This window comes from Emys orbicularis, chromosome 2, assembly GCF_028017835.1.
Source record: "Emys orbicularis isolate rEmyOrb1 chromosome 2, rEmyOrb1.hap1, whole genome shotgun sequence".
NCBI classification, from domain to species: domain Eukaryota; kingdom Metazoa; phylum Chordata; order Testudines; family Emydidae; genus Emys; species Emys orbicularis.
The window spans coordinates 15,136,324-15,154,802 of record NC_088684.1 but is presented as its reverse complement, the minus strand read 5'-3'; the positions used below and the strand labels follow the sequence as shown (position 1 = coordinate 15,154,802).

Genomic DNA, 18,479 nt, shown 5'->3' with positions numbered 1-18,479 from the left:
GCAGTATTAGAAGACAATGTTAGTGCATTAACAAAAATGTATATATGAAATAAAACTGATATTAAAAACCTGACAAAGATAGAATGGAATTATATTTGAAAAGACTAGATCAATTATAACATAGAAACATACCACAGGCTACTGAATACATAGTAAAAGTCAATGGGACTTGTGCTACTAAATCACTGAGTCCCGTTTGAAAATCCCACTCAAAGAATAAATTGTCATATTTTGAAATTTCTTATTTATTTCAAACATTGTTTTCCTTTTTATATTTTGTGTACATTTTCTCAACCAATATGAGATAATATTCTTCACATTTGAAAACTTAAATCAGACTGAAGATTCGCATATGAACAGTGTCAAGTTTTTCTGTACCACCCAATACTGCACTGCCTAAGCACTGAGCGCTAACTGTGTGTGGCAAATGCAGGGCCAGCTCCAGGCACCAGCTTGCCAAGCAGGTGCTTGGGGCGGCCACTCTGGAGAGGGGCGGCACGTCCAGCTACTCGGCGGCAATTCGGCGGATGGTCCCTCACTTCCGCTCGGAGCGAAGGACCTCCCGCCTAATTGCCGCCGCAGATCGCGATCGCGGCTTTTTTTTTTTTTTTGGGGCCGATTGGGGCAGCAAAAACCCTGGAGCCGGCCCTGGGCAAATGCAACAGAAGAACATATCTTCACATAAAGAAAGATTAAGGTCCTGCTCCTGCAATTCTTCCATTTGCCAAACTCCAACTGATATCAACAGGAGCTGTGCATATGGAATTCTATATCTAAAGGATAAGAAGCCAAACTAGCATTTTAGAAGATCGAATCTTTGGTAGTCAGCTGTCTCTCCATTTATACAAATTAATCATGAGACATCTTCAATGGCTCCATGCAACAGATATGGCAATTTCCTGCCATATCCTTTGTGACAGACCCAGACCAGTGGGGTACAGGAGTCTGGTAGAGGGCAAATATACTGGTCACTGGATGAGTAGTTTTCTGTTCCCTGAGTGACCAGAGCAGGGGCTGTACTAGAGTAATCAGGAACCTGCTAGAACCAGTTAAGGCAGGCAGGCTAATTAGGACACCTGGAGCCAATTAAGAAGAAGCTGCTAGAATCAATTAAGGCAGGCTAATCAGGGCACCTGGGTTTTAAAAAGGAGCTCACTTCAGTTAGTGGTGTGAGTGTGAGGAGCTGGGAGCAAGAGGCGCAAGGAGCTGAGAGTGAGAGGGTGTGCTGCTGGAGGACTGAGGAGCACAAGCATTATCAGACACGAGGAGGAAGGTCCTGTGGTGAGAATAAGGAAGGTGTTTGGAGGAGGCCATGGGGAAGTAGCCCAGGGAGTTGTAGCTGTCATGCAGCTGTTACAGGAGGCACTATAGACAGCTGCAGTCCACAGGGCCCTGGGCTGGAACCCGGAGTAGAGGGTGGGCCCGGGTTCCCCCCCAAACCTCCCAATTGACCTGGACTGTGGGTTCTTCCAGAGGGGAAGGTCTCTGGGCTGTTCCCCAACCCACATGGTGAATCTCTGAGGCAAGAAAATCCGCCAATAAGCGGAGGACCCACCAAGATAGAGGAGGAACTTTGTCACACCTTGTGAGATCTTATTGAATTAAGTTTAAGCATCTTTAGAATCTATTGTATTAAGTTAATGGTTTATATATTAGTGTGGGCTGGGATTTTACGTAACCTCTCAATAGGGGAGATGCAACACATGGGAGACCTGGGAATTCAGAGGACTATATTGAACAATGTGCCAGAGAAGAATGGACTCTTGGAACAAAAAGTGTTAAGTATTTTTTCTGGAGAATATCTAGGGGGAGGTGAATGCAAATTCCCTATGTCTGGTTAGGTAAAAAAACAGCCTTTTGAAGCTATGCCCTCAGGAGTGGGCCTTTGTCTCATCACCTGTTACATGAGGCCAAGATCAAAAACCCAAGCTGTATAAAGGAAAGACTGAACTATTCATGGTGGGTCTGGTTCTGAATCTGAGACATTTATGAACTTATAACCACAGGGAAACCCAGTTGTGGTTTTGAAGGACTGATGTACCAGAGCTTTAGGGTATAGTGAGGTGACCTCTGGAAAGTTTTTTTTAGCAAGCAATACATTCTTTTAATATGTCTTCTCTGTAATACTTTTCACCTTAAGAATATATGTATTAACTTAGAAAGAGTTGTGTGGTAACTTATAACTGCTGGAAATTACATTGTTCGTAGCCTTGGGAGGGAAAGCAAAGCACAAATACTGGCCTGTTAGACAGTCTGGCTTGCTGAAAATATTGCCATGTAGGCTGGGAACTCTGCAGCCTGGAAAAGCCCCAGTCAGGAAGGACAGAGAGGCAGATCTGGGCTCAAGAGAGGTGACAGCTGAGGACCTGGGAGCCTAGAGTGGGTGCCCTTAAGGGACTACGGAGGGAAAATACAGGTGTAGTTGCCCTAAACTGTGACACTCCATATCTCAAAATTTTTCTTGTGAGTAAAGAAAATCTGATATATGCAGGCTCACTGATCACAGGAAAATTGCATTGCCACTAATGTGCTAAAATTTAGACAATATCTAGCACCCAAATGCATAAACTTCAATCTGTCAAACATCCACTCACCATCAGCAGTATGGAGGAGTTTATGACTCTTCAAAGTGCCTTTTGATTTGAACTTTTTTCCACACATATCACAGAGGTGCGTTTTCTCAGTGCTGTGGCGATTCATATGAGCTTTCAGATTACTCTTGCTGCGAGTAGCATATTCGCAAAGAGAACATTTGAATGGTTTGACACCTACCAACAGAGTTAAAAAAAATACATCACTTATGTTATAAAATTTCTAAACTGCATATTTTGGCTGGAGCTAGTGGGGGAAAAGGGAGTGGGCGATTACTGGAGAGAAAAATTGTTCCGACTGTATAAACAACCTAGGCAATAAGGCTAACATTTTCAAATTTGGATGCCTACATTTAGGAATCTAAATTTATACTTAGATTCAGTAAGCTTGATAAGTGGCCTGATTTTCAGAGATCCTGAGTCCATACACCACCTATTGACTTAACGACAAGTACTGGATGCTCAGCACCTCAGAAATTTAGACCACTTATTTAGGTGTCTATGTGTGGATTCAGGTGCCTAATATAGGCATGAGAGTTTGAACATTTTGGCCTGGAGCCTTATTTCCTGCTCACTTTGTTGTTTCAAGATGGATTTCTCCCATACACCCTCTTCTTCCACAAATCAGGGTGGATGGTTTCCATCCTTCTGGCAGACAGAGACTTTGTGGGTTAAAGCAGTGGTTCTCAAAGCCGGTCCGCCGCTTGTTCCGGGAAAGCCCCTGGCGGGGCGGGCCGGTTTGTTTACCTGCCACTTCCACAGGTTCGGCCGATCGCAGCTCCCACTGGCCGTGGCTCGCCACTCCAGGCCAATGGGGGCTGCGGGAAGGGCGGCCAGCACATCCCTCGGCCCGCGCTGCTTCCTGCAGCCCCCACTGGCCTGGAGCGGCAAACCGTGGCCAGTGAGAGCCACGATCGGCCGAACCTGCAGATGCCGCAGGTAAACAAACTGGCACGGCCCGCCAGGGGCTTTCCCTGAACAAGCGGCGGACCGGCTTTGAGAACCACTGGGTTAAAGCACACTAGGCTGATGAGAGGCAGGAACTGTAGTTCACAAGGACCAGGCATATCAGCTCATCATTAAGGCAGAGATGGGGACCTACAGTGCTAGTATAAATGCCTGAAATACTGTTATGAGTCTAGTATTTGGGTACCAATATATTAGCTGGTCAGTCAGTATTCAGCCCATTATACCTTTTATACAGGAAGTAAGTAAAATAGTATGGAAAAAACACTCCGCTTCTAGGTCACAATCAGATGCTCACACATGATTTATTAATGGACTGAAGACACTAAAAGCATAGAATGGCTGCCATCCTCCACTTAGTGAATGAACCTATCAGCCTGAGGATGAACCAGCTTTCTCCAGACCCAGCTCCATCCGGAGATGATTTGTAACTTGTAAATTTCTACACTGCTAAATGTTGTCCGCACAAGCCTGGACACACCAGCAGCATTTTTTCATGATTTTCAACGTTTTCTATATTCACTGTACTCATCTAATATACTCTCCATCTTATTCATTGACTTATGTAAGCGATTAACATTCACAAATGCAAATGGATTTCAATTGTTTTATTAATACATTTCATTTCATGTTTTTCTGGACACGTGAATGGAGTGAATTCATTCTTGAACAATTACTGCAAATCACTGGCTTTATTTTGACTATAATATGAATTTAGTTCACCCTTCCTTATTCAGATTTATTTGAGCAGGCAACACTTTCTGAATTTACAGCAATTCATTCATTCGTAAACAAAGAGGGATCAGAAACAAGTTCTGCATTACTTATGACTTGTCTTTGATGATGTTCGTCCATCGTTATCGATGAAGACCTCAACAACTCATTCTTTCAATGACCGGGCTCTGTGCGTCCGAAGATGACTGATCAGTCCGATTCGAGCGTGGAACATCCTGTCACACGTCGGGCAGACATGTAATGGCACTGTCGATGATGTACAAGCAGCTCTGGACTTGCGCAGCTCACGCTTTTTTTCAGCCTCAGCAATATGCCTCGCCTCAGAGGTATTACTGCCTGTGTGAATGAGGCTGCGTCATGCTGGACGGTTCAGTGCGAAGGTTTCCCATGTGGCGGTGTTGATCTCGAAGGACTTCAAAGAGGTCTTCAGCGTGTCCTTGAACCGCTTCTTTTGTCCTCCATGGGAGCGCTTTCCCTGAGTGAGTTCTCCGTAGAAGAGCTGTTTAGGAATGCGTTCGTCTGACATTCTCACGATATGTCTGGCCCACCTGGTCTGGGCTCTCATCAGCAATGTGTGAACTGACGGCAGACTGGCTCTAGTAAGGACATCAGTATCGGGCACTTTGTCCTGCCATCTGATTTTTAGAAGCTTTCGCAGACAGGAAATGTGGAAGTGATTGAGCCTTTGTGCATGACTCCAATAGACAGTCCACGTCTCGCAGGCGTACAGCAGAGTTGGAAGCACCACTGCTCGGTAGACCTTCAGCTTCGTTGGTAGGCTGATCCCTCGATGTTCCCAAACGTTGGAGCACAATCGGCCAAATGCAGAGCTGGCTTTAGCAATTCTGCAGTTTACTTCATCATCGATTGACACTGCTCGGGAAAGGGTACTGCCCAGGTACGTGAAGTGGTCCACTGTCTGAAGTCTCTGTCCATTTACAGTGATGGACCGTTCTGAGTACGGAGCGTGAGGAGCTGGCTGGTGCATGACCTCAGTCCTCTTGATGTTAATGGTGAGACCGAAGTTGTTGCATGCAGTTGAAAACTTGTCCATACTGGCTTGCATTTCTGGCTCTGTACTAGCATTCAGAGCACAATCATCGGCAAAGAGAAAGTCTCGAAGTACAGTTTCCTTCACCTTGGTGATGGCACGCAGTTGCCTCAGATTGAATAGTTTCCCGTCAGTTCTATACTTCAGGCCTACTCCTTCAGTGCAGTATTGAAAGGCATCAGTCAAAGTGGCAGAGAATATCATTCTGAACAAAGTGGGTGCTAGAACACACCCTTGCTTGACGCCGTTGGTGACTGGGAAGGCCTCAGATGTTTCACCGTCATCCAGGACACGAGCCATGATACCGTGATGAAATTGACGTACCATTCGTATAAATCTGTCTGGACAGCCAAATTTCGACATGATCCTCCACAGGCCCTGGCGACTGACAGAGTCAAATGCTTTCGTGAGGTCCACAGAAGTTGTGTAGAGTTCACGATTCTGCTCTTGACATTTCTCCTGTAGCTGACGCACAGCGAAGATCATGTCAATAGTCCCACGTCCCTTGCAGAAGCCACACTGTGATTCTGGCAGTAAGCCCTTCTCCAGGTGAGTGATCAATCGGTTCAACAGAACCCGTGCAAGAACTTTCCCCGCTGTAGAAAGCGGCGAGATTCCACGGTGATTATCGCATACCTGGCGATTGCCCTTTCTCTTATAGAGGTGCAAGATGGACGCGTCTCTAAATTCTTGTGGAATGGTTCCCTGCTTCCAGAAGGACTGAAACAGCTCAGTGAGTTTCCATAACAGCACGGGTCCACCGACTTTGTACACCTCTGCTGGTATGGCATCTGACCCTGGGGCTTTGGCACTTGACAGCTGATTGATAGCTTTCTTCACTTCGTCCTCTTCTGGTGAAGCATCCATGGAGTCATTGACTGCAACCTGGGACATCTTGTCAATGGCCTCATCATTGATGACTGAGGGGCGATTGAGAATTGCTTCAAAGTGTTCAGCCCATCTCTGGAGAATCTGCGTCTTCTCTGTAAGAAGCACAGTACCATCAGAGTTCAGGAGGGGAAAGCTCCCAGAAGACTGTGGACCATAGAGTGTGTTGAGGGCTTCATAAAACTGCTTATAGTCGTTCCTGTCCGCATATGCCTGTATTTCATCTGCTTTGGCGCTCAGCCACAAGTCCCGCATTTTGCGCAGTCGATTCTATACTGTTCTGCGAGCGTTGATAAAGGGGGTCTTCTTTGCCGCTGAGGACGGATCGTTTTGATATGCACGATGCAGGCGGTGCTTCTCAGCAAGTAAGGCCTGGATTTCTGCATCATTTTCGTCAAACCAGTCTTGCCGCCTGCATGTGAAGGGCCCCAATACCTTCGATGCAGCTGTATGGACAGTGTTGCGGAATCGCTCCCAGTCTTTCTCAGCGTCATCCTCAATACGAAGATCAGCAAGCTCATTCTCTAGACCTTCCGCTAGATTTTCAGTGATGCGGCTGTTCTTCAGCTTCGACACGTTGATCCTTTTGAGAGCCTTACAGCCTTGTGGTCATCTCTTCGGCATGATACGGAGCTTCATTTTGGATACTATGAGCCTATGATCCGTCCAACAGTCAGCGCCACACATAGCTTTTGTAACCCTGACATCTTGTCTGTCCCTTCTCCTGATGATGACATAATCGATCAAATGCCAGTGCTTGGAACGGGGATGCATCCACGAAGTCCTGTTACGGGTAGGAAGGCGGAAGACCGTATTGCTGCACAAGTTTTCAGCAGTAACAGACCATTGCTGTTACACTTTCCCACTCCATTTTTCCCCGATGACTCCTTCCCAGGCTGCGGCATCGCATCCGACTCTTGCGTTAAAATCGCCAAGCAGAATCAGCTTGTCTGTGCAGTGCACTGACGATAGCAGAGTATCTAGTTCTTCGTAGAATTTATCCTTCACATCCTCTGGGTTGGTCATTGTAGGAGCATATGCACTGATCAAAGTAGCTTGTTTTCCTTTTTGAAGCGGAAGCTGCATTGTCATTCATACCCTTGGGGGAACTGGCAAGTTTCCGAACAAGATGATCCTTGATGGCGAAGCCAACTCCAGATTCGCGACGCTCATCACTGCTGCAGCCACTCCAGAAGAATGTATAGCCACCGCCTGACTCGGACAGCTGTCCTTCATTAGCAAGGCGAGTTTCGCTAAGGGCTGCAATGTCAATGTTGTAGCGTGCGAGCTCTCTGGCGACAAGTGCTGTTCTTCTCTCTGGTCTGTCTGCCGTGATGTTGTCCAGTAACGTGCACACATTCCATGTGCCAATAGTGATCGGTGTCACTCTAAGTTTTGTTTTTGTTCGACCGCTTTTGTGGGATCCCCGCCAGCCGCGGTATGCTGGCCAGGGTAAGGTGAAGCAGGCAATGTTTAGGGCACCTTTTCTAGCCCCCTCCTCATTCTACGGAGGTGAGCAGTGCAATCCTGAATAGGGCTGCTCAGTCGCTCAAGAAGATGCCGAGCTCCACTGCTGCTTCGGTCAGTGAGGAACGACCATTATGCCTGAGCCGCCTATGTGCAGGTCCGCGGCTACAGCTCTCAGTGTATCCACACCTGCTGCTTCGTCGCTTGCCCATCGCCACAGGACTTGATATGATGTAATATGATATGATATGATGTCGAGACTTGCGCATGAATTGGATTAAAGTGAGGGAGAGTTGCGCGACGTCAGCCTTACTCTCTCTTCCCAGTTCCTATCTGTACCCAGTGGCAGGACAGAAGTCGAGACGGCTGGAGATAGGGCAGGGCGCAGTGGATGACCAGGACGCCTACGTGTCTTGTCGTGTTCTTAAGCGTTCCACAACGCTTGCTGTCACCGCCTTCCTGACCATTGAACCAGGTTGAACCAGGTTGCCTCAGTCAGCCGGATCCAGCCTTCACATGAAATGGGTAGACAGGCCCTAACTCACCGAGAGTCTCATACTCATCGGCTACTCTCACCTGGGTTTAGCCCGCCAGTCGAGATGGTCTCCGGGGTGTGGCCGCTGTCGCATGCTGACAGCTACTTGGAGCCACAGGTGAGAGCTGGGTGTCAAGTGGGGACCAAAGTGGATGAGCTACTCCTAGGAGTACGACTGCTCCCCCATCAGAGGTACTACCCCTCCCTGACAACCCCGTGTGATTGACACAGGGAATCACAAGACGTGTAGTTCAGTAGGAACTAGAACCCAACAAACAGGTTTACTGAACTTTTACTTTGACTTCAAATAGAAAAACTTTATTAAGAGACAGCAGGAAACTTCAAATTCTCCTACAGGACTGGCTTGTGTACAGAGTACTAAACAAACATGAATAGGATTGAAATGTCATTCGCTTTCAATTTATTATTTACTATATTAATTAAGGGACCATAAGCAAGGAATATAAAATAAATGATGTGGATTAAAGTTTAAAATTGAACATCATTACCTTCATGAGCCCAGATATGACGCTGAAGGTCTGAGCCATTCTTCATAAAATAGAAATCACAATAGGGACATTTCACAGCTCGTTTTCCAATTAATCCTTTCAACTGAACCCTCCTGCCGAGAATCTCTGAGATGGTGCTCATTGAGACCTCTGGAAAAAACATGCACGAAAACAAGGCATTCCAGACAGTCATGCACAGAATTTTTTCCAAGATATACTATATAAAATAAAATATTGCAGATCTAGATTTTTCCTAACTTGTGTCTATTTAAGTAGCTTTACTTTTTAAAAAAAAAAAAACTTTCCACACAGACAAGGCCAGCTCAAAGAAAACAGCCTTATTAATTTATGTATTTCTCCTGCATTAAACACTGACTTATTCACTGTGTATCCTCGCGCAGGGACTTACTGCTTCAGTGACAAATTAGAGCCTGCATGCACCACTGGGTCAGAAGTCATTTTCCAGCTATGAATATTCTCAGTACACCAATAGGTAATAAGGAAACATTTAGACGCAAATATTTATAAAGTTTCAATATCTTCGAACAGGTTTACAACATTTGTTAAAGGTTTCACTTGAGATTTCCAGAAGCGCTGAGCGCCTGCAGCTTCTCTAAACTTCAGTTTGAGTTGTGGTCATTCAACCCCTCTGAAAATCTGGTCTTTCATTTAAAAGGAAAAAATGAGTAGCCTAATACTCTAGAGATGTCAAAATAGCTTTAAATAGTTAGGCTTTATTATTTAAAAAATTAAAAATCCTAACCACACATGCTAAGAGACATTACTTAATGTTCTTTAACAGTTCCAATCATCAATGATGGACTTTCAATACTTTCCTACTACATGGTACTAAATTATAATAGTTAAATGTTATGTGTATATGACTCTTATTGTGACCAGAAACTTTAAGCATTGAGAACAGATGGAATCCTAAATAAACTAAAGTGGAATCCTAGCCCCAGTGACGTCAATCGGGCCCGGATTTTACGTCTACTGTCCAGAAACTTAGAACAAGCAGAAGTGCTGGCTGGGGAAGTAAAAATATCAGGTTTTTTGCTTGCTGAACAAGAAAAAAAGACAAAGCAGGTTGGCTGACATCAGAGTCAGAGGGGAGGGAGAAGCTGTCAGAAATATTACTTTATGATAAATAAGAAATGGTTTCGGTTTAAATTAATTTTTGATAAGTTCTTCTAAAACTCAAATCCTTTGAACATTATCTTGTTTTGCCTTTCATCTTTATTCTCTTGCCTCTGCATTTTAAAAAACAATTGCATTCACTCAGTTCCAGCACTTGTCACTTTATGCTATCAGGACCTTTAACACCCCTTAATGTCAATTTTGTTTTGAATGGAAATATGCTTGCGATCAAAAAATAATAATAATCCCTGATGACCACAAAGAGAGGATACATGGGAAAGTGTTATGCAAATATTTTTCTTTTAAAATCTAATTACAAACAGTCTTTTGTTGTATATTAGCTTGCAAAGGTTCTGTGTATCTTAATAACGTTTCTTTAATATATCACTGAAGTGTCTCTATTAAACATGCTGTGCTTTTTGCAAAGTTCTGATAGGATCCACTCTTCATCTAAGGAAAAAAATTATAGGCCTTAAATACTAAAATTGAGCAGATGTTTAACCTTCCTTATTTTTATTAGTTAAGTATGCAGCACTGGGCTAGCAGTTTACAGAATGTTTCCTGACCCAACCAGCTCACCCTCCAGTACAGACACAAGCAAAACAATTCAGAAAATAAACAATGACTACGTTTTCAAGCAATTGGGATGGCTTGTATGAATGTATATAGTATTCTACTTCTCTTAAAAAAGCAAATGTATATTTGTCTACAATAATTTGTTTATATACACCTCTACCCCGATATAATGCTGTCCTCGGGAGCCAAAAAATCTTACCGCGTTATAGGTGAAACCGCGTTATATTGAAATTGCTTTGATCCGCTGGAGCGCGCAGCCCCGCGCCCCCGGAGCACTGCTTTACCACGTTATATCCAAATTTGTGTAATATTGGGTCGCGTTATATCGGGGTAGAGGTGTATTTGATATACCCATTTCCCTCACCCTTCATGCTTCTTTGTCTTTCTTTTCACTGTGACCTCGTCAGAGTAGGAATGATGGGTCAAACTGACATTCAATGGGACTTGGCTGCTTTTGAAAATGCTACCCACTCCATATCTCACTACATGTTTGCACCCGTTAGCACATTTGGTCCCCAATTCTGATTGGCAGCTTCTGGGCACCATCCATAATACAAATTAACAACAGTAATATAGAGCATGTGGTGCTGATATGACTCAGAGGTAGGGAAAATCTTGCAATGGTTACTGTTGAAAGTAAGCATCCTGTACTGACTACTATCAGTAGGATTACACTGGACTATGGCCTGACCTGCTGTGATGTATTTCAGACAGTTATGCTTAAACTAGCTGGTTCCCCTGCCCCCCCCCCCCCCCCACACACACACACACACTAGAGGCTTGGCCATGACCAGCTAACACGTTATTAAAAAGTGTTAAACAATGTCTATGCTAGGTGCCAAGCAGTGTTTAAAAATGTGTAAATTAAAATGTGTCAGCTAAGATTTTTTTTTTTTTTTTAAATGTACCTATTTACCAAGTTTAGACAGGGCCACTGTGGTTCACCCTTTTTATGATCAGGGCCCTTTTTGGCTTGAACAGTAGATATTATTGAATAATAAATATCCTTTGATGTATAAATAGAATAGACACTAGCATGTAGAATTGTCAAAGAGTATCACCATGAAAAGCTAGCTTTTTATTTAACAGACAAGAAGGGCTGGATCCTGCAAGGTGGTGAGGACTCAGAACCCAATCCAGCAGTAGCTTTTAAGCACACAAATAGTTTAATTTACTTTGATGGGACAACTGAGATGCTTAAGTGCTATGCTGAATCAGGGACAGACGGCTCAGCATGTTGCAGTGTAAAGCCCATAAATATCACACAACACGCCCTTTTACTCTGTTCCCACGCCACAAATTAGCGTATTGTATGTTTACAATCTAATCCCTAAAGATCTGTAAACTCTACTGAAGTTTTAATATAACTAGTTTAGAATAAGAATGTAATTTTTTACACAGAGCAATCGCGTTATATTGCTTACTCCAGGACAGTCTTCCTCTGTTGCACTAGATGTAGAAATGTTATTGTGGTTTGTCTTACCAGGGTGATTTGTCTTGATATGTGATTTTATAAGTCGATCTTCAGAAAATGACTTCTCACACACCGGACAGGAATAACTCTTTTTGTCCTTAAAGGAAAGGAAGAGATTACATTAGGCGTTCACTGGGCTGATTACTACACTCATTACACACTGAATCATATACGGCTCCCAACAAAGTTACAACCAAAATGCTCATATGTGAATCGCACTGAGCATTATGAAAAGCTAATGCCATTATTATAATGAAATATAATGAAGGTGTAATATACAATTATTCTAAAAACCCCATGTCATTAATCCTGGGATGATTTAGTGCTTTGATTTGTAGCACATGGGGAAAATGTTAAATAAATTAAAGCATTATGATCTACCTAACTCTTTACAGAATTGGGAGGTGAAATATTACTGTACAAGTCACAGATCAGAAGGAAAGATGAAGGGTTTGATGTGAGCAGGAGTATTCAATTTTTTCATCATTTGATCAATCCATCCTTCCAAAGCCAAAGGAACAGATCTCATTGTGGCCTTAATTCTGCAGGCCTCAGCCAGGACATACCTTTCTACCACAGTTCAATGGGACTTTGCTAGAACATAAGGTGATTATGGCAGATTTCATTAGAAAACCAGGGTCTATGGTTTCGAAATGCCAGATAAATATTCAGCACTAAATACAAATATATTATTATTATTCAACTGTTTCAAGTTAAAAAATTTTGTCAGAGTTTCATAAGTGTTACCTATAAAAACATTTTTGATACTATAGGTCAAATGGAATTAGGGAGTGTGCTAGCAAGATCTTTGTTTTCTTTTGCATATAAAAAATAATAATGTTACATTACTGTAGCACTAGACGCCCCAACTAAGACTGGGACCCTTTTGTGCTAGGTACTGCATAAACACACAATAAGAGATTGTTCTTACTCAAGTTCCAGGGGACATAAACAAATGCTTAAGTGCTTTAATAAATCAGGGTCTATATCATGAGTTTATCTTCACTAATACAAACATCACCATTATAAACAATTTGTTGGACAGCCCTTAGTTGTCAATAGTTGCATAACATTTTTCATTTGTGAGGTGGAGAGGAATTTTGGAAGAGATCTTGGCTGCACTTTATCCCCATGGAACACTCTATAAAGTGGATCCGCAAATAGAGCTGGAATCTCGCTAACCCTTCTTGCTGAGGTGATGGTCACCAGGAAAGCAGTTTCGAGAGAGAATAAAAATAGTAAAATGAGCAGTCCTTTGTGGGTTCCAAGAGAGATGCCAGTCATGATGGAGGTGACTCTCGAACTGGTGGGTACGCATGGATTAGGCCTTTGATTGTGGGGAGTGCAAATAGTGTGTAAGCCTGGAAAGATAACATACCAATATTGCACACAGAACAACACTTAATTGAACAGATAGTCTTCCTGTTTGCTTCAAATGGAGGAACTAGTCCAGGATACTGCGGATAACAGCCTCTGAAGGATACAGGCCTCCTAGGTATCCAAGATGGAGAATCTTTCCTATTTCATCCTAGAGAGGAATCTGGTGGATTGTTTCCTCCTTTCTATTAGAATATCCTAAATGGCAGACTTAGCTGACTGAACCTGAAAAGCCTTCTCCAGGGATAGGGGCATGAGGCAGCCTTCCTACCTTTGTGAGTTCAGGCAATGCCCATGCTGTACAAGCATCCTCTTCTTTCTTCTTCTACTTAAGAAAAGCTAATTAACTGACAATCGAAGAAAAACAAAAATATTCCCCGAATGGCAAAAGAAAGCATTAAGGATACTGCATACAATCTGAGCGTGCTGTACCTCTGGTAGTTAGAAACTAAATGGTGGCTGGGAACACTCACGCTTTTATATCATCAAAAGTTTCCATAAGGGGAAAAGGAGGGAGGAGTAAATGGTCCCAGTGGACAATGTTCACTAGAAGATGTTGGAAGCTTGCAGTGCAGGTGACTTGATCTCACAAATGGAGAATATGCAGCGGCACCTCAAAGAACTATTAATTTGAGGGGTGGAGATGAGAGCAAGAGGCATAGCCCCATTAGACCCCAATCTGCCACAACTGACTTTGCAGCACCAGACTTCACACTACCTAAAATGATAGACATTAGTATGTTACAATTCCACACTAATATTTGCATTAAAAGTTATCTTTCCAAATGCTGGATTCCTTTTCAGCAGTGTTTTTCAAACTGGGGGTCCCAATCTAAAAGGAGGTCTATTGTAGGCAAGGGTCACGAGAGCGGTGGCTTCTGGCCGGGTGCCCAGCTCTGAAAGCAGTGCCACCAGCAGCAGCAGTGCAGAAGTAAGGATGGTGTGGTATGGGAGGGAGAGGGGAGGTCTCACTTTTTGAGGGGCATTGTAACAGCCTGAAATATTTTCAAAGGGGGTTCCAGAAAAAAAAGTTTGAGAACCCTTGCTTTTCAGTGTTTGTATTTAGAGTTTTAAAAACATATGCAATGCTAAGATTATTCTGATCTAGTGGCTGTTCACAGTGGCCTATGTGAAATGAGTTGGTGGATCTCAATTTATTCCTGAATCTCACCACATATCCTATTATACATAATGTTTAAACAAAATATAAAATATATATTAATTAACAGCATAGGGATGTTGAGCTTTTTTTCCGGTTCATTGTACTGTTAAGTATTTTCAGAGGTGTCTGGAGCATTTAGATAGGCACCTCTTATTTTAGAAGTCTAAATAAATTGAAAAACTCATCAGGAATTACTTTCAAAGAAATGTTACATTCAGGACAGAAATAAATAGTAAGGATGTTAAAGTTAAGTGGAAAAACATACCCACCAATATCAGTGCACAAATGGTTGTACTCATATCTATTTTTCCAGCTCTGAGGAACATATGCACCCAAAATTATCAAAACTGGTTGCCTAAAGTTAGGCACTTAAATAAGTACTCTGATTTATAAGAGGTGTTGGGCACCCGCAGCTCCCATTAAATTTAGATATCTACATTTAGGCCCCAAGTTTGAAAATGGCGACCACAGTACATTTCACTCTTGCTTTGCTTTCTGACACAAAGGGGACATTCTTCTGATGTAGCTTTTGGTAGGTAAATACTGTATTAAGTTGAGTTATATGGACTCATATGGATATTTCTGGGCCTATAAACACAGAGGTGTTTGTACAGAACATACAGAGACACATATACTTTACACAAATTTATAAATACACACCTATATAACTGACAGAGAATCTTATTTTCAAATTACCAGTAAATACATGTAGAGCTACAGTACCAACAATAATATTTTTCCACGATGACTGATTTTAACATCAAAGCCTTTAAAAAAAAATGTAGTCAAAATCTATTTCCTTGGGCAGTTAGAAAGTCATCTTTACTAAGTTCTATAATATATGCTCTTCAAAAACTGTGTTTTTTGTAGTCTCACACAGAGATTGCACTACTCAGTACACAGTGCCTTCAAAGTACGCCGTGTCAACCTCCATAATCCTATGGAGTGCATCCAGCTGAAGCTGAACCTTTCAGAGTTGTTTGTCCAAGTCAGCGCCACAGAGTTTCACAGGGTTGCATCATCTAGTTCTGAGTCTAAGAATATTCCTGTCACTCTCCTTCTGAGAGCTTGTTACAGCACTAGTCCTTCAGAGTAACCCTGTCACTCTCAGAGCCAGCCCTTAAGAATTCCTGTTACAAATTAAGCATTTCAGAGCTTACCCAGGTCATAAATGCAGAGTCCCAAAGAGGGTCCCCATCACAGCTCTTGCTATTCTGAGTGCCCTTGTCATGGATGATGACAAAGGTGTTAAAAGGACTCAGATGGAGGTCAGATGTAATAATGCCCCCAGCACATTCACAACATCTGATTTTTTTCCCTTTTGTAAGAATAAACGTAATTTATCCTATGCCTTATCAGGATACCTGCCTTTTAAATGCCTTTGAAGATTTTCTGAAAGACACAAAAAGGCAAAGTGTTCTGTGAGCTAGCTCTACCTTTGTTATAGATTGGCAGCACGATCCAGTCAGCTACTTCAATTTCAAAATCAAACCAGTTCCTGAGACTTGGGCCAGGTCTACAATAAAAAAATAGGTCAACCCAGCTACATTGTTTAGTTATAGTTAAACGATATAGTTAAACTGACCTAACCCCAGTGTCGACAGCACTAGGTTGACAGAAGAATTCTTCTCCCAACCTAGCTACCGCCTCTTGTGGAGGTGGATTCATTACAGGAATGGGCGAACCTCTCCCATTGCTTTAGTGAGTGTCTACACTGAAGCGCTACGGGGACACAGCTGCAGCAGTTTAAGTGAAGACGGAGCCTTACTTAATGTCCCTATTAACTAACTTAGAGAAAATGCAAGAAGCTTAAAAAGATAAAATAAATTTCTAAACAAAGAAAAACAGTTAGATTTCTCACTCTGTGAAGACAACAGAATCAGATTCAGAAATGCTCTCAAACCTTGTGAATTAAGCAGTCTATTACAAGCGGGTGGAATTTCTTAATTTAACTATGCTATACTTCATTACAACATAAGGCCATTTACACATATGCCTTTCATTATATGAATGTATTCAAATCTTGCTACAAACAAATCACCAGATATATTATGAATTCTACACACAAAGAACAGTCCATTGATCAGTGTATTGCTTCCCTGAAGTACATGCAAGCTTCAAGATTAATTAAATGGGTAAGTGCAATAGTATACAGGCATTTAAAAAATCCCAGTCTTACGATATGCAGCACTTAAAATATGGACAGACCACTATGAAATTTATTTAATGAAGCAAAAGTGCTGAACCTGACCTTAGCCTGGATACACTAGAAACCAACAATAGTAGGATATGATATAGCACATGCCAGTGGAGATGCTCTTTGAAATGGCAAGCAACTACGTGATGTAACAAACCTCTCCTTTGTATACACTGAGTGAAATCCTGACCCGACTGAAGTCTTTGGGAGTTTTGCCATTGACTTCAATGGGGCTGGATGTTGCCTGCTGTTTTTACTACTAGAATGATTTTGCTAGCAGTTTTCCTAATAACTGACACAGTTCAAGAAATGCATCAGGGTGAACCTGGCATAAATCTCCTTGTGGCCATGAGTACACAGAAATTATTCAGGTCCAAACTAGACAAAGGTGGTACAAAATGAAGAATTAATTTGTATTCCTTTTTTGTACTAGGGATACTTATTTCATTTGGAGGAAAAACCTGCAGAGACTGATATTACTATTCATTATGTGTATTTGGGTAGCACCTAGAGGACTCAGTTAGGTATTAAGGCCCCACTACAGTACGGTGCAAACACACACAAAAATGGCTGATGGCTCCCTCCCTGAAAAGTATAAGTAAATATTAACTATGAAAATGATATGAATATTTATTTGACATCAAGTTTTCTCCACACTTTGATTCTGAGTGACTCAGAAGTATACACATTAAGACTGCAGTAATTTTCAACACAAGTATCTATTATTCCTTCCATTAATCACCCTAGAAAAAATGGGTTTTCTGAAAGGGCTATACAAACCTTTGAGAAATTATCCTCATTTGATCTATATTGCACAGATTAGATTGCTAATTCATATGAATGAATATGACCTGACTATTCAATGCCCTGGCCACTATGCAAAAAAATTTAAAAACCCATCCCAGTTGTAACATCAACTGGTGCTTCTGAATACAATTCAAGGTATTGGTGGTTCTTAATGCCTTAAAAGCCCAAGACTGGGGATGAACAGACAGCAGAACATTTTTGGTAATGAACCCTCAGCCCAGAAATTTGATTCCTCTGAAACAAGGGATCCTGATGACAAGTTGGCCATAAAGAAGAGGAACTAAGGAAAGAGACAAGTGGTTAGGGAGGCAGAAGAATGGGTAAGACACAAAGGGAAATGCGGTTGGGAGGGCAAGAAGAGATAAAAATAAATCAGTAAAAGAGACTGATACTGGCTTGCGGCAGGAGGCAATAACAAGTTAAGAATTAACCCTCAGGAAAAATAGTTCCCTCCGTTGTGAATATTGCCCTCAGTCTTCAGCTTTGCGCAGCATAGCACCGTTTCTTCCCCACAGAGCAATATTTTTTTCCTACTGCTCTTTCAGATCATTTCTTTTATCATGCTAATAAAATAAACATCAAATTAATATAGAAGCCTACAAGAAACTTGTACTCATAGCCAGGGTCTCAATAGTTTTAGACAAGCAGTAGCTTACATAAACAACACAAAGATATGTCTAAATGTCAAAAATGAAGACGAGAGAAGCCAAAAAAGGAAACAGACAGCACTACTTATTCTTGAAATGAATAATGCAAGAAACAGCCCAATGTCACAAAGCTCCTGCTCTGGCACAATGGGATTCATTCACCTCATCACCAAGTCAAAGTATTGCTAACGTATCACAGCACTTCAAACTTTCCATCAAGATTCTACAGTCTCCCTATTAAATTTTCTCCCTCCACACACCATCTTTTCTCTCTCTCTCTCTCTCTCTCTCATTTCCTTCCCAACCTACTTAAAATGTTTTTATCATTGTATCTTACAATTTGAAGAAGAAAAACCTCTT

The 18,479-nt window shown here is 42.2% G+C and overlaps 1 protein-coding gene across 1 annotated transcript in view; it reads right to left on the bottom strand.

Annotated features, from left to right (window-relative positions):
• ZFAT (zinc finger and AT-hook domain containing) overlaps positions 1 to 18,479 on the bottom strand; it is a 151,300-nt gene that overhangs the window by 56,587 nt on the left and 76,234 nt on the right. Inside the window, exons 8-10 of the mRNA XM_065398805.1 lie at positions 11,939 to 12,026; positions 8,743 to 8,892; positions 2,595 to 2,768 (exon numbers count right to left, since the gene is read on the bottom strand). Of these exons, the coding sequence (XP_065254877.1) occupies positions 2,595 to 2,768; positions 8,743 to 8,892; positions 11,939 to 12,026 (412 nt within the window). The remainder of the gene's footprint in view (positions 1 to 2,594; positions 2,769 to 8,742; positions 8,893 to 11,938; positions 12,027 to 18,479) is intronic.